The sequence below is a fragment of the Mchenga conophoros genome, linkage group LG6 (genome assembly GCF_057382185.1).
Source record: "Mchenga conophoros isolate Kocher_MC1m ecotype Shallow Benthic linkage group LG6, M_conophoros_male_GT1.1, whole genome shotgun sequence".
Lineage (NCBI taxonomy): Eukaryota > Metazoa > Chordata > Actinopteri > Cichliformes > Cichlidae > Mchenga > Mchenga conophoros.
This window is the reverse complement of record NC_140531.1, coordinates 38,955,556-38,971,723: the sequence shown is the minus strand read 5'-3', so window position 1 is coordinate 38,971,723 and position 16,168 is coordinate 38,955,556. Positions and strand designations below refer to the sequence as shown.

General features: G+C 43.5%; 1 protein-coding gene across 1 annotated transcript in view; it reads right to left on the bottom strand.

The window, feature by feature from the left end:
* maml3 (mastermind-like transcriptional coactivator 3) overlaps positions 1–16,168 on the bottom strand; it is a 134,333-nt gene that overhangs the window by 5,891 nt on the left and 112,274 nt on the right. Inside the window, exons 4-5 of the mRNA XM_085277947.1 lie at positions 4,921–5,166; positions 544–622 (exon numbers count right to left, since the gene is read on the bottom strand). Of these exons, the coding sequence (XP_085134073.1) occupies positions 544–622; positions 4,921–5,166 (325 nt within the window). The remainder of the gene's footprint in view (positions 1–543; positions 623–4,920; positions 5,167–16,168) is intronic.

Genomic DNA, 16,168 nt, shown 5'->3' with positions numbered 1-16,168 from the left:
TCTCATCCATCTCTCCGACTTCACCGGAACTCTGGGGGATCCAGGACAGACAAGTTGCCGTGGTAACAGGCAGAGCAGAATTTTTTATTTTTTTATTTTGTATTTTTTTTCCCGGAGAGAGGAGGAGGAGAGAGAGAGGCTGGAGAGCATCTGAGCGCCAACTGATGTATCTGACAGAGACAGACAGAAAGGACGAGGCTTGGTTTCAGGGTGATGTTTGGTCAGTGCTGTTGTTTGCATACATATCTGTCTGTGAACATGGCACCGAATGAACTGCAAAATCTGTTACGTCCCTAAATGTCTTGGAGCGCCACCATGTATACCATACTTGTTGCTGACAAAACATGCGTGTGTAATTGTAGCCACCACCCCCCCCCCCACACACACACACATAACCATCTGGGTGCTAAATCCATTTTCTAATTTTCCAATAAATAATAATGTGTTAGAAAATCTTGTGGGGTGCAGCCATTCTTGCGCAGGCGCATGCCGTGTGTGCATTGCTGCACAGGTGACATGAACGCACGTGCTTATGTGTCTCACCTTGGTACTGATTGACTTGGGGATATGGATTCCTCTGGCCCTGGCCGATTTGTCTGGGGAGATGTTGCTGCTGCTGGAGCTGCAGACACAGACAGATGGAAGTTGTTAAGCAAGTATGCTGAAAGCGTGTTACAGCTGCTCATACCTATTGCATGAATTTTGTATCATTAGGGCGTGAGATACACAGAAGAACAGAATCACACTTGACAGTACGAATAGTTTAGCAGAAGAACCTTTCTTTTGCTCCTCTATAGCCGGATTGAAGCCAATGTGGTAAAGTGCTAAAAACTGCACTTCCTCCAATGGCCACTTGAGCTGGACCCATGCCTGCCCTTAAAGAGCCAATAACAGCCAAAAGTAAATAATATAAAGATGTAGGTACACAAATGTTTGATGAAGGAGATTTTAAGGTAGAGACAGATGTAGCTGAGAACAGACGGATGCTTGTTACAGTAGATGTTAGTTAAGTCCAGGTACAATAAGGGTTCCGGTACAGTGAGGCAGTGAGACTTGAGACAGTTGTTCATACTGTCAAGATCAGGTACCGATATTCCACAATACTGATACAGTTAAAGTTTGATGAAGTTCTATAGATGCTGGGAACAGCGGCGACCTCACATACAAGGTCTCGAATAATCAGGCTCCATTTTATCTTAAAGAGTTCATATTACTATATCCCCCTAACAAGGCACTTCGCTCTGAGACTGCAGCATTCCTCGAGCATTTAAAAGCAGAATGGGAGGCAGAGCCTTCAGCTTTCAGGCCCCTCTCTGTGGAACCAGCTCCCAGTTTGGATTTGAGACAGACACCCTCTGTACTTTCAAGATTAGGCTTAAAACTTTCTTTTTTGATAAAACATATAGTTAGGTCCAGATCAGGTGACCCTGAACCCACTCTCTGTTATATTGCAATATCGGGGCACAAAATCTTTCTGATTTAATTTGAAGCTTTATTTAAACTTATGGGCAGAAGCCATTTTTTGTTTCCTATTTGCACGTTATTTTTTTGTTTAAATACTAGCATTTTAACTTGTTTTACCTAATATTTTTATTTATTTCATTTTTAATGTAATGTTAAAAATACATTTTATTATTTTCAAATTCATGTGTTTCCTAGGTCATTATTTTCATATGCTGTGGGACGAGACAACAGGGTGCTAATCACAGGTGGGCAGACTTAAGCAGGTGAGTCACTGGAGCCTAGAACAGGAAGTTTGCCCACAGGAAGTGGAGATAAGAGACAAGTAATCATTGACTAAACGACTAATCAAAGAAAATTGGCAGATTAGTCAACTACCAAAATAATCTGTTTAAGCTGCAGCCCTACTCTGCATTTCATCATTAGTTAATATTAATCTCTGGTTCTCTTCCACAGCGTGTCTTTCAATTCAATTCAATTTTATTTATATAGCGCCAAATCACAACAAAAGTCGCCTCAAGGTGCTTCATAGATACAGAGAAAAACCCAACAATCATATGACCCCCTATGAGCAAGCACTTTGGCGACAGTGGGAAGGAAAAACTCCCTTTTAACAGGAAGAAACTTCCAGCAGAACCAGGCTCAGGGAGGGGCGGGGCCATCTGCTGCGACCGGTTGGGGTGAGAGAAGGAAGACAGGATAAAGACATGCTGTGGAAGAGAGACAGAGGTTAATAACAGATATGATTCAATGCAGAGAGGTCTGTTATAGTGAGTGAGAAAGGTGACTGGAAAAGAAAAACCTGCCTACGTCTATTGCAGCATAACTAAGGGAGGATTCAGGGTCACCTGGTCCAGCCCTAACTATATGCTTTAGCAAAAAGGAAAGTTTGAAGCCTAATCTTGAAAGTAGAGATAGTGTCTGTCTCCCGAATCCAAACTGGAAGCTGGTTCCACAGAAGAGGGGCCTGAAAACTGAAGGCTCTGCCTCCCATTCTACTTTTAAATACTCTAGGAACAACAAGTAGGCCTGCAGAGCGAGAGCGAAGTGCTCTAATAGGGTGATATGGTACTACAAGGTCATTAAGATAAGATGGGGCCTGATTATTTAAGACCTTGTATGTGAGGAGCAGGATTTTGAATTCAATTCTGGATTTAACAGGGAGCCAATGAAGGGAAGCCAAAACAGGAGAAATCTGCTCTCTCTTTCTAGTCCCTGTCAGGACTCTTGCTGCAGCATTTTGGATTAGCTGAAGGCTTTTCAGTGAGTTTTTTGGACATCCTGATAATAATGAATTACAGTAGTCCAGCCTGGAAGTAATAAATGCATGAACTAGTTTTTCAGCGTCACTCTGAGACAGGATATTTCTAACTTTAGAGATGTTGCACAAATGGAAGAATGCAGTCTTACATATTTGTTTAATATGTGCATTGAAGGACATGTCCTGGTAAAAAATGACTCCAAGGTCCCTCACAGCGTTACTGGAGGCCAAGGTAATGCCATCCAGAGTAAGAATCTGGTTAGATGCCATATTTCTAGGCTTTTCAGGGCCGAGTACAATAACCTCAGTTTGATCTGAATTAAGAAGCAGAAAGTTAGCGGCCATCCAGGTCTTTATGTCTTTAAGACATTCCTGCAGTTTAACTAATTGGTGTGTGTTATCTGGCTTCATGGACAGATAGAGCTGGGTGTCATCTGCATAGCAGTGAAAATGTATGCTATGTCTTCTAATGATACTGCCTAAGGGAAGCATGTATAATGTAAACAGAATTGGTCCTAGCACTGAACCCTGTTGAACTCCATAATTAACCTCAGTGTGTGAAGAGGACTCTCCATTTACATGTACAAATTGGAGTCTATTAGATAGATATGATACAAACCACTGCAGCACAGTACCTGTAATACCTTCTAATCGCTCTAATAGGATATTATGGTTGACAGTATCGAATGCTGCACTAAGGTCTTTGTCCTCTCTTCCTCCCCTCATCCTAAACAAAGTCACCCAGGCTCAGGAGAGGCCGCCTCTACCTGAGAGAGGCCGCCCCTCCCTGATCCTAGGTTTCTTCCCATTAAAAGGAAGTTTTTCCTTCCCACTGTCGCCAAGTGCTTGCTCAAAGGTCCTTTGATTGTTGGGGTTTTCGCCTCATTGTAGGGTCTTTACCTTACAACATAAAGCCTCTTAAGGCAACTGCTTTTGTGATTTGGTGCTTTGGGAAGATGTGTTGGGTAAACAGCATTGGGGACAGCAGAAGAAGATATCAGAACAGTTGAGTTCAGACAGATGTTGGTATAACTGAGTTAAGATAGATGGTATAATTGCATTAAGACAGATGTTGTTACAGCTGAGTTTAGCCAGATGTTGGTACAGCTGAGTTAAGACAGGCACTGGTACAATTGAGTTAAGATGGATGATATAATTGCATTAACACAGATGCTGGTATAATGAAGTTAAGACAGGTGTTGCTAGAGTTGGTTATATGTTGGCCACCTGATACAGTGGAGTTAAAATAGATGTTGGTACAGCCAGTTCAGGCAGATGTTGGCACAGCTGAGTCAAGACAGGTTCTGACAGATGCTGATACAGCTGAGCTGAGACAGATGTTGGTTGAGTTAAGACAGATGCTGATACAGCTGAGTTAGGACAGATATTGCTGTAATTGAATTTAGGCAGATGTTTTTACTGTTGGGTTTAGGCAGATGTTGGGTATAACTGTACTAAAACAGATGTTTTGGTAGAGAAGAAGAGAGGAAGATGCGTGCTGACGGGATTAGATTTGCGTACATAACCTGTGTGACGCTCGTTTGCATTAACAGCATCATAACTGATTAGTGTAATGACGTAGCCACAGTTTGTTCTGCAGGTATAAAGAGAAACCTGAAAGGTCTGGTCATTAATAAGCAGTCTGCACATTTTAAAGCGGGTCCTGAATGTATGCATGGACAGGTTGCTCATTTTATACTCAGTTAACAACATACACTAAATCCCAGCAGGATGGCGTTCCTTTTGGGCACCCATATTTGCGTGTCTGTGTATGTTTTTGCAGATCCAATTAAAACCCTTCGTAGTGGGTGGTGACTTCAGAGTTCAGAACTCTTTTAACACTTGATTCCCTCACAGAGAGAGAAATAAAAAGAAAACACCATATTATCACAGCAGGCGGCATGTGACAAAAACACACACACACAGACACACACTGAAGAGATGAAAAGGAAGTAGTGAAGAGGGGGCTGGTTGAGGGTAATTATACATGCAACCAGACAACAGTAAGGAAGAAGAGAGGATGAGCTGCTCTTGTTTGAGCTGAAGATGCTGACAAATCTACATGGATGTATGAACAAACAAGGCAAACACACACACACACACGCACAAATTATAATTTAATGGGTGACAGATGAGTCACAGAGGCCTTCCTTCCTGTTTAATCATCACCCCACTGAATGACATGAACATAAACTCACCTGTTCAGCCAAGAGTTGCTGCTGCTGTCTCTGCTCTCTTAAGAGCTGCTGTTTCTGCTGCTCCATCATGTGCATCTGCGCCCTCTTCTCCTGCTCCATCACCATCATCTGCTTCATCACGTCCTGCCGGTAGACCGGAGGCGGACCTGATCCCTGGTTGGGGCCCACCCCAGAGGCAACGCCGCCAGCGGGGTGAGGAGGTGGTATGGCGCCAGGTGGTCGTGACATCCCCACCACACCTTGCTCCTAGAAAGAAGAAGGCAGCAGGTCAGGTGGGCTATCGCTAATAAGACATCACAGCACACTTGCACAGCTGTCATTTAAATATGACGCTAGCAGCCAGATGGCTTAGCCTAGGATAAAGCATGGACTGTATATAAGAGGTGAAGGTAGCCACTATGATGTCATCAGTTGGCTCCTCCCTAAAGCAGGCCCTTCTCTGTCACCCTTCTTGAGTTTAATAATGACAACAATTAACAAAATACAATGAATTTAATGAGGTCACAGAGTAAAGTGGGTAGTCAGAGGACTTGACCCCTGCTGACCATTAGAAAGAATGCAGGTTGATGATGGTTCTGCATCATAAACCTTCTCATATCCAGAAGCTATGGCAACTTTTTATATACAGTCTATAGACAGGAAACAGTAGGCTGTAGCTCCACCTTCTGTGTGAAAAGCTAAAAAAAAAATCAGCCAACTAGCATCTATAAATGGCCTGTATTTATATAGTGCTTTACTAGTCCCTAAGGACCCCAAAGCGCTTTACATATCCAGTCATCCACACATTCACACACTGGTGATGGTAAGCTACATTGTAGCCACAGCCACCCTGGGGCGCACTGACAGAGGCGAGGCTGCCGGACACTGGCGCCACCGGGCCCTCTGACCACCACCAGTAGGCAACGGGTGAAGTGTCTTGCCCAAGGACACAACGACCGAGACTGTCCAAGCCGGGGCTCGAACCGGCAACCTTCCGATTACAAGGCGAACGCCCAACTCTTGAGCCACGATCGCCCCCTAAAGCTCTATAAAGCTACAGCTGCAATAATATTATTCCTAACCAGCTTGTATGTATGTTGTCTATTTGTCTGTCAGTATATCAGGAGAAATTACACGAAACTCGATGACGGGAAGGCAAAGAAAGAACTTCCACGAGGTCACCAGTGAATCACTACATGCTGTATAGCTAGGTAGCATTTAGCCACATGGTAAACAAACTCTTACAGTTTTTCTGTTAAGAATTTCTCTTTAGCAATGCCAAGTGAGTCAAAAGAATACACGCGAAGGTGTAATTGTAAACCATACAGGTCAAAACTCTCAGCGCTAACACTCTCTTTGCAAGAAAGCAAAGTATATGTATTTTCCAAGATGTTTAAATATTCCACTGAAGCCATTTTTAATCATGTATGCTCGGTTAAAGGCGTAAAACCAAACAAAAAGGAGCTTCTCGGCATCTAACAAAACCATTTCAGACTCTGAAAATCTCCTCTCCACCGAGTCATTGTTATCGCTCTTTATCACAAGTGAATGCCACACAATAAGATCAGATACATAAGGAAGGCATATTTTATACACTATCAGAGATGGAGGCATTTAGACTGCCGGCTTTGCATGGTCCTTTTTTGGCATAACGCTGCAGTCGAGCCTTGTGATGTATTTTAACTCACAAAGACACAGTCCAGCTGTCTGTGAATGACAGTGAAAAACAAGATAAAGACAAGACTGCCTCAAGATTCAGCACGCTGGGCCACCCTGAGTCCTCCCAACGGGGGCACCGGCTTGTCCTCGCTGTGCTGCATACATTATTTCCTCATTAGCATATAAAGAGCACTTCCTCCTCCACTCAGGCGTATGCTAATCTCTAATAGGATGAAATGGCCTGCTCTGGCCAATGGGAGTGGAGTGTTTATGGATCTATTAAAGGTTAGACAGCTGAACGAGAGTGGACATTGTTTAGGCCTGCCAGCAATAGAAAGGGGGAGGACTGAGAGGAGAGGAAAGAATGATTCAGGCCAGTAAAGAGTGTTTGCTCGCATAAAAATGCACCAGCACACAGGAACAAAGAGTGTACAACAAATCACATTTAACTGCAGGGCAAGAATGAAACAGCGAACGCGGGATTACAGCACCAAATCACAGCGCTGGCTCGCGTCAGTAACACACCAGTATACTCAATATGTTTTGAAAGAGCCAAAGCCTCATAATCCGCATTGAGGCTCGGCTCTTCTTAGAAAGGAGTTACGTGTAGATAAACCTCATATATTAGAGCACAAAAAGCCCTGTGGAGCAAACAGAATCGGCTGCTTAGGACTGGCTCACCAGACAGCCAGACCAGACTGATCGATGTTCAGAGCTACGTGTCTCATCTTTGGATGGCATGTTTGTGCCCGGATGGCAGCGCAGCAGTTAGACGATGCATGAGAGTGGGGAAGGACGGCGAGCTGTAGTGTTGGGAAATGACCAGCGGGTGGCAGTGGTGATCTTTAAGCACAGGCGTGTGTGTGCGGGTCTCACTGGCCTCCTCTCAGCAGATGGCTCAATCATGACGGCTCTGATCTACGATCTCTCCCTCTCTCACTCTACCACTTTTCTTTCCTTCTCTCTAAACACCCCCCGCCCCATCAAAGTCCTCTTTTCTCGACTCTTTCTTTGGTTCCATCTCTTCTCTGAAGAGAAGGGGCCCTGAGTCATGTCCACACAACTGCAAAGGAGTGAAAAAACGGAAGAAAGACGGGTTAGAGAGGAAAGAGGAGAGGAAAAAGTCTTAAAGATTTTCCTGGAGGTGGTGAAAAAGCAGCACAGTGGCATCTTCCTAAAGAAAGCACAGCTCCGACACATCTTCTAGTTAAATAAAGACACACGGAGAAGACAGACACGAAGAGTAAAATAATGGAAACACAGTAAATGAATTAGAATTAGTACTATTTCAGCGCTGTTAATACTTCACTGGAGCGTCGCTAATATACAAAGAATTAAATCTCACGCCAATAAAGCTCATTAAATCAAAAGCAGGTATCCTCTTCAGAATGAAAAGGCAAATTAAATTAATTGGAGGGAAGAGAAAAGAGCATGTGTGTGGAGAGAAACGAGGCATGAGAGCAGAAGGACAACCACAGGAGGAGGATTTGAGCGTAGATCTTGTTTGGGGAGAAAAATCGAGAGGATGCGATGGAGGTGATGAGCCAAAAGAGGAGGAGGAGGAGTAAAAGGTGGGCTGGAGGGGAGGAGAGGAGAGCAGGTACCCTGGCAACAGTTGCTGCAGCGTGGAGCAGATGGCGCTCGGAGGAGCGGTTATGGCCGCCGCGCCTGGTCACCCTCCGCAACAACCGGGCAGACCCGAACAAACAGCAGACAGTACACACGGGTACAAACGAGTCTCCCGTGCAGCATTAATGTGTTCGACCAATCTTCCACTCTCTTTGTCCTCTCGTGTGAGCGTTGTTAATAATGTAAGAAAGAGCACGCTCTGTGTCTGTTTTCTCTGTCAGCCCCGTCGATCCAACTCTCTCTCCCCCAGACGCTTCGTTTTGGCACCTCGGACCGGCTCGAGTCAGCCCCAAACTCTGAGCTGTTCAGCAGAAATGGGTCAGTGGATAAAGTGACTTGAAGCTTAGCTGCTAACAAATAAGAGCTCAGTCAGAGGCTGAAGTTTGTAACTGAAACAGTTCCTGTAAGTCGGACAGTTAGTGGCAGAAAAACTGAGGCGGAAAGGAGAAGAAACCAAGAGAGAGTTGAATGTATTCTGGAGCATGTGTGTGTTTGTTTGTGTGTATGTAACTGTGTGTGTTGGAGACTGTCAGCTTTATTGGGTTAGCAGGCATGGAGAGCCTAGGTGATTACATTACACATGAAGTGAGCGGAAATATGTGTGTGTGCGTGTGTGTGTGTGTGTGTGTGCGTGTATAAGAGAGACTGAAATATGCGTCTGCTGCATTAACTGTATTTGTGTTTATGTGAATGCATTGGTATGCAGGGACTGGCACCCAGTTTGTTCGGGTCTGATTGAGTCACTGCAGTCTGGTGCTCTATTTCAGGGTCATGATTTTCTGTGCACAGAGTGAGTACACCATATATCAGTGGCATCTGTTCACATTGGTTTAGTCACTTCATTGTTTATTTATCTCTTTACTTATAAGAGATAATAATGCATTAATTAGTTTAGGTAAATACACTTTGGGCTACTTCATTCGGTAAAGCTGTACTGGATCGGACCCCTATTTAGCTTCAGAACTGCCTTAACTGTTTGAGACTTCGATTCAACAAGTTGCCAGAAATATTCCTCAGAGATTTTGGTCTCTGTTGCTGTAGATTTGTCTTCCGTGCATCCATGATGCAAACCTCCCGTTCCACGACATCCCATAGGTGCTCTATTGGATTGAGATCTGGTAACTGTGGAGGGCATCGAGTAAAATTTAGTTCGATTCAATTCAGTTTTATTTATATAGCGCCAATTCATAAACAGCAGTCCCTTATTGACCTTACAATAACAGAGAGAAAAACCCAACAATCAGATGATTCCCTATTGAACAAGCACTTGGCGATAGTGTGGAGGAAAAACTCCCTTTTGAAAGGAAGAAAGCTTCGGGAGAACCAGGCTCAGGGGGGCGGCCATCTTTCCCAACTGGTTGTGTGTGAGATGAGGTAGACAGAACAATGAGTGTTCAAGAAAGCTGTTTGAGATGTTCTGAACTTTGTGACATGGCCTGTTTTTCCCCCGCTGGAAGCAGCCATCAGAAGATGGGTCAGCAAAATCACCCAGAGAGACCTTGGCTGTTTAAATGATGATCACTTGGTACTAATGAGCCCAATCTTCTACTGTCCAAATCTTTTAGCCAAAGTTTCCTGTTATTGGCACCTGGTGTAGTGTTCTGCTGCCGTAGCCCATCTCCTTCAAGGTTTGATGGATGCTCTCTTGCATACCTTTGTTGTAAAGAGTGGAGTTACTGTTGTCTTTCTATCAAAAAGTCTGACCTCAGACATCAACAAGTCATTTTCACCCAGAGAACTGCAGCTGATTGTTTTTTTTTTCTTTGTTTTACCATTCTCTATTAACCCTAATGATAGATATGCAGGAAAATCCCAGTAGATCAGCAGTCTGAAGTACTCAGACCAGTCCGTCTGGCACCAACAACCATGCATGTCACTTAAATCACCTTTCCCCCCCCAACTTTTCATCTTGTCCATGTCTAATTCACTCAGTTGCTGCCATGTGACCTGATGATTACAGTAAAATAAAAAAAGTTGATTTTTTTTTTTTTAATTTTCTATTACTATTAGTTACTTGACCCTTAACAAAAAGTCAGCACTGTGTGTAACACATTACGGTAATCACATTACATTTTTCTATATGGCAGTAATGTAAGATATTTCTGCCCTAAACTCAATAATCTGATGCAATTATGGCTCCTCAGTCACCTACAAGACAAGTAGATACAAAACCCCTCCAAACATGCAATTTTCTTTCCTCGTGCTGCAATCATCCGACTTCAGTTTGTGTGCAGGTTGGAGGGAAATGGCGTCACAGTCAACAGTTTTTAAGGAATTTAGATATGAACAGTAGCTTAACTGTAATTGCACGAAAGGGAAAGAACACAATAGCAAACTGTATCCTGTCTAAAGATCACTGCTGCTAACACAAAACCAACTCTTTGTGAGCATCTGCATAAAAGCTGATAAAGAACTCAAAATGACTTTAACGCTGAGCGCATGCAGACTCCAGCCAAGCAGCCAGAGCCTGCAGGGTCTACCTTACAATATAAAGCGCCTTGAGGCGACTGTTGTTGTGATTTGGCGCTATTTAAATAAACTTGAATTGAATCATCTCCAAAAGGTAACAAAACAGGTAACCTCTTGGGCTTTTGATTTGATTTTTTTACCGACTTTGCGTGTCATCATTAGGACTGGGATTTGCATTGGTGTGCTAACATGTTTGTATTGTTCACTGGTATGATAATGTGACAGCGTATTTCAGGCCATGTTACAGAAGCAGTAGTGAAAAATTACCTTCTTGACAGAGTACTTAAGTAATGTTAAGCATGATATTTTCTAAAAGTAATCGATGTGTACTGCATTATTTTGAGCAACGACCCCCCACATTGGGGAAAATTGGACACTGTGACAGCAGAAGCTGAAGGAAGGCAGGCAAAGCTTTCGATTTATCAGCTGATCAACCCTCCAACCCTGGCCTGTGGTCATGAAATGTGAGATATGCCCGCAAAAATAAGGTTGGGCATACAAGCAGCTAAAATGGGTTTTCTCCACAGGGTGGCTGGGCTCAGCCTTAGGCCTTGATCATACTCTGTTACGGACACGGATGGCTGGAGATCCAATGGCTAAGTAGTTATTCCTGTTATATTTCTTTAAAGTCCACTGCCTGGGGCGCATGCCTAGTCGGTGCATTGTAATATAAATTCTCTACAGATGAGTTTGCGCAATCATTGAAACAGGCAAGCAGGTGGACATCCACATGGACCCTCATGTTCACTGTTCATGAAATTTACCCCACTTGGACCCGAGTGGACGTGAAAAGTATAACTGAGGCTTTAGTGATAAGGTGAAATGCTCTGAGAGCTGGAAGGGCTCAGGATAGAGTTTCCTTCCTGGGAGACAGGTGAGGTGGTTCAGGCATTTGATCAGAGTGTTGCCTGGATGGGTCTCTGTGGAGTTTCTGGGTACATACAACTTGGAGGGGAAGGGAAGACCCAGAACCTGCGGGACAGATTATATATTTCATCTGGCCTGGAACACTTTGCAGTTCTTCCCGGGGATCCCAAAGTGTTGCTGTGAAAAAGGACATCTGGAATACCCTGTTTGCCTTGCTACAACCATGACCTGACTTTGGATAAGTAGAAGATAAGGGATCCATCCATTTTCTATCTCTTATCTAGGTTCAGCTCACAGGAGGGCAGGAGTCTAAGCAGAGAAGCTCAGACTTTCTTCACCCTGGCGACCTCTTCCGGGGGGGATACCAAGGTGTTCCCAAGCTAACCGAGAGATCTGTTCCACTCAGTGAGCACTGGTCTGCCCCAGGGACTCCTCCCGATAGGACATGAGCGAAGCGCCTAGCCTAGGAGACGGTCCATCTTAGACAAAAATGGACTCCCCCTTAAATGCGCCGCAGTGGCTTGGTCCACTTCCTGTAATTCTCTAAACCCTTTATTTAGCTAAAGTAAGCTAAGCTAAACAACTACTTCTACCATTGAGTAGAATAAAACATATTGACAGTTGTAACAATTCTGCATTTTCTCAGCTTCATTACTGAAACATCTGCTGCCATACTGTTAAGCGGCAGCCATGCCTCCGAATGCAGGAAATTTGCTCATGAGCTAACAGGACTAGCCCCCCCTCAATTCTACACCATTTAGAAAATACTGGAAATACCCCTGTTGGCATGAACATCCACTCTCCAGCTGAGATGAAAATCCCATCTGCGACCACACAGCAGTGAGATTAAAGGCTGCACTTGCTACACTGAAATAACACACACACCTAAACACATGCACCCACACTGGAAAAGCAAAGAAAAAGGGACCGATTACTACAGCACTACTACAAGTTTATGCAAAAGAAACACACACACACACTCACACACAACCTATAAGAGCATCGGCGCCTGGCAGCCGAGCGCTGGGTGTCTGCGTGCTCTCCAGAGTGGCTCACATCTGTCACCCGCTTGTGTAAGAGGAGGAGGGGGAGGGTGTGAAGAGGAGAGAGGAGATGCAAAGCGAGGGTTGGGTGGATAAGGAGATGCTTCATTAGTCTGTTACAGAGGCTACAGCTGCAATCAGACTGAGACAGTGAGCAGGAAATGTATCGGGTTTTTTCCCCAAGTCTCTATTCAGATGAGCAGAAGATCTGCAGCAGGTGAAGGTTTATGGGCAAATCCAAGCCGTGTCCCTGGTTACCGTAGCCAGCTGAAGGTCACAGAAGGCGCCTTCGCAGCCAGGGCTCATCCATGCCTGAATGTCCTTGGGATTCATGCTGGCTGACCTTAAACTGTGACCCCCTCCCGTGACGCATGAGAGGTGTGGCAAAATATGCAAATCAAAAGCACTGCATCGTGAAGAATGAGGTGGCAATGTGACTGCCAAATGTGCCTGTTTGCTGGAGTGGAGTTTGTTATTTTCAAAGGTTTCAGCCTGAATGAATGGAGATGTAGACAGCAGCTACAGACGCATGAGGGATTATATTTCAAAAGCTGTGAAATGGATGGCAGAAGACACCGTATGCTCACATACAGGCTATAGCACACAATTTCCTTTGTGTTGTCAACCCCCAAATTCCCACAATATGTGAAAACATGGGGACAGAATTTTCCTTTAATTTGAAAGCCAGAGTTTGTTTTTGAGGATAAAAGCAATAATTACGTTATTTAGTCTATAATCCACTGTTTTCATTTTCCCACTCTTTGTCTTAAACTTGACTGTCATTTGGCTTTTTATTACCCATCATCAATTTCCATTCATCAGTACTAAAACATTGTTACTTTTTATGTAATTCAAACATAATTAAGAGTAATTAACTCTAATTAAGTGCAATTAAGTCTAATGAATCCAATGCCGAGTGAGGAAAGCCACATATGAGACTAATAAACAACAGGAAAAGATAAAGATGGAAACAGAATTGGACAGAGGATGATTACTGCATATAAAACTGGACATAGAAACCATGACATGACCCGATAGTTTCTGGACCCTGCATGTTGAAACCTCACTGTTTTTAATAACTGCAGTGTTTATTTTTTTTTGGAGCCAGAAGTCACCATATTTGGACAACAGGTGGGAATGCTAAGCTGCTGTATCAGCTAATGCTCGGTATACAAGAATTTCTGCTAATTAGCGCTAAGCAGTAAACTATTAAAATACTAGAATCGAATTCAACTAAAAGAAAAACCTCTTGGAAGGGCTGTACCGTACCACAGGCCAAACTATTTCTCAGGAACCCATTAAAAATGCTCCAAAAGGCACTGACAGCACAACCAAGGCAGAAAGCTCTGGTTCCAGCTGATTCTCAAAGCTACTGTGGCTTGTTCAGAGAAAAGATTTCCTTTGGCCTCTGTGCTCTAATTCGATGCGAGATTTTCAAATATTCCACGTTCCAGCCTCCCAAACCTCTTGAATTGTTCTGAAGGAGCGATAGCTTCAGAAGCTTAAACAGTTTTTTGATTTCAGGCTATAAACACGTTTATTTCTGTTGTAAAGTTAGGCATGTCAACACATGAATCTGTAGGGAGTGACTGTGTTTGCATGTAGCCTCGTGTGGCCATTAGTGGAACTGCACTTTTTGACACCTGTACATCGATTTCTGCATCAATAAAATCTTCTATAAAGGTCGTCTTTAGCTTGTCGTCAAACAGACAGCTTGCTATGCTTTTAAATATGTGTTTAGCACAAAGATAGGAAGTCAGTGACTTGGTGAAGAAAGTATTTGATTAAAAATAAAAGATGGTGCACTGCAGCTTATGGTTAAACGCAAGCTTTATGCATGTTATGCAGCTCCTGCTGAGTGATTCACATGCATATACATAATCCCACATACACACTAACACCAAGCAGATGGTGAAGGCAGACCTTACAGTGTTGAACTATCCCCACAGCTTCCAAGGTAAAGAAGACATCACTGGGCAGGGATAGCTCAGTAGGTAAAGTGGTCGCCCCATGATCGGAAGGTCGGCGGTTCGAATCCACTTAACGGCTACCCTGAGGTACCCCTGAGCAAGGTACCGTCCCTACACACTGCTCCCCGGGCGCCTGCTTAGTGGGCTGCCCACTGCTTCACTGAGTGAATGGGTCAAATGCAGAGAAAAACAAGTAATTTCCCCATGGGGATCAATAAAGTATCCATTATTATTATTATTATTATTATTACTTCAAGAATCACACACACACACAGTCACGTTTCCATCGCTTCAGAGGGCATTACATCGCTTTACATGAATTTCCTGGAAGCTTAAACTGGCCCAAAAACAAGTCTTCATCCTAAAACATGAAGGTTTTCTCCCACAGGGAAAAATAAAACCGAATATGTAAACACATTTGCTCCCCAAATACAAATATGCACGGAGCAATAAGGACAGATCAAAGTTTCTTAGCCACATATTTTTCACATGTAGAACAACACATAAACCCACTAACCCAGCCCGGCCCCCTCAAACACACACAGGCACACACACTTGTAGACTTACTCAGTTTCTCCCAGAAGAGAGTTATATTTAAACTGCTGGAGAGGAGTTTTGCTCCCCACAGAGGTCTGTTTAATCTCTAACATCTCTCTACTTTAAACCCTAACTGGCCTATTTCGGAATCTTTTGAATCTACGCACACTCACCCTCACGCACACATAATTTACAGATCAATGTCAAAGTGAAACACACTCAACCTTCCACTTTCCTTTTTTCCCCCTTCATAAAATTCACCTCACATGCTCAAAAACAATCGACTGGGTTAACAGGGTTTCTTGGGGATCATCCTTTAACCATAACTGAAGCGACATGATGCCATGCAGCGACGCTGTGAAATGCATGTAGGCATGCAGGAGTGGATCAGTTTGACTAAATGAGTCCCTGCAGCATGAACGCTGTTTGGAGGCTCTGTGTTTAACCGAGGGATTTCTGTGCAGACACAGGATGCCACCCACAGACAGCAGCAAGCCTGGAATGTCACTTCACGCTCGTTTGCAGTCGTGTAGCGTGAAATTCTTTAAACTATGATCTCTGCAAAAAAAAACCAACAACAACAAAAAACTGTATTGATTCACATTTATTATTACAGTTAAAAATAAGAACATTATATGCATTATATGAACACTTTAGACTGAAACTCTTATTCCCATGAAGTTTGGATGCCAGGGTTTCCACTAGAGTGTTGGAAAACCTCTAAAAATGAAGGTTTTTTTCCTTTTAAATGTAGCACATTTTAAGATGTTTCTTTAAGCTACTCTCAGGTTAGCCAGTGTGTAAGTTTAGCTTACTGTTACCTTAAAATGTCGTCTAAAAACTGCCTGTTACAGGAAGAACAGGTTGAAAAAATACGAAAGAACCAGGTTATTGAATTAATTACAGTTTTTTCCTCAGACTGCACAACTGTAAATCCTGTGAGGGGATTTAAAACAGGCAGCACGTGCAACCCAAAATGTACAAAGGCGGGAATCTGAGTCTGGTCCCAGATAAACTTCCATGCATGAGCTTTTTTAATCTAATCATACAGTCCAAACCAAACACACAAATATACAGCGCCTACACTGTAAGCCC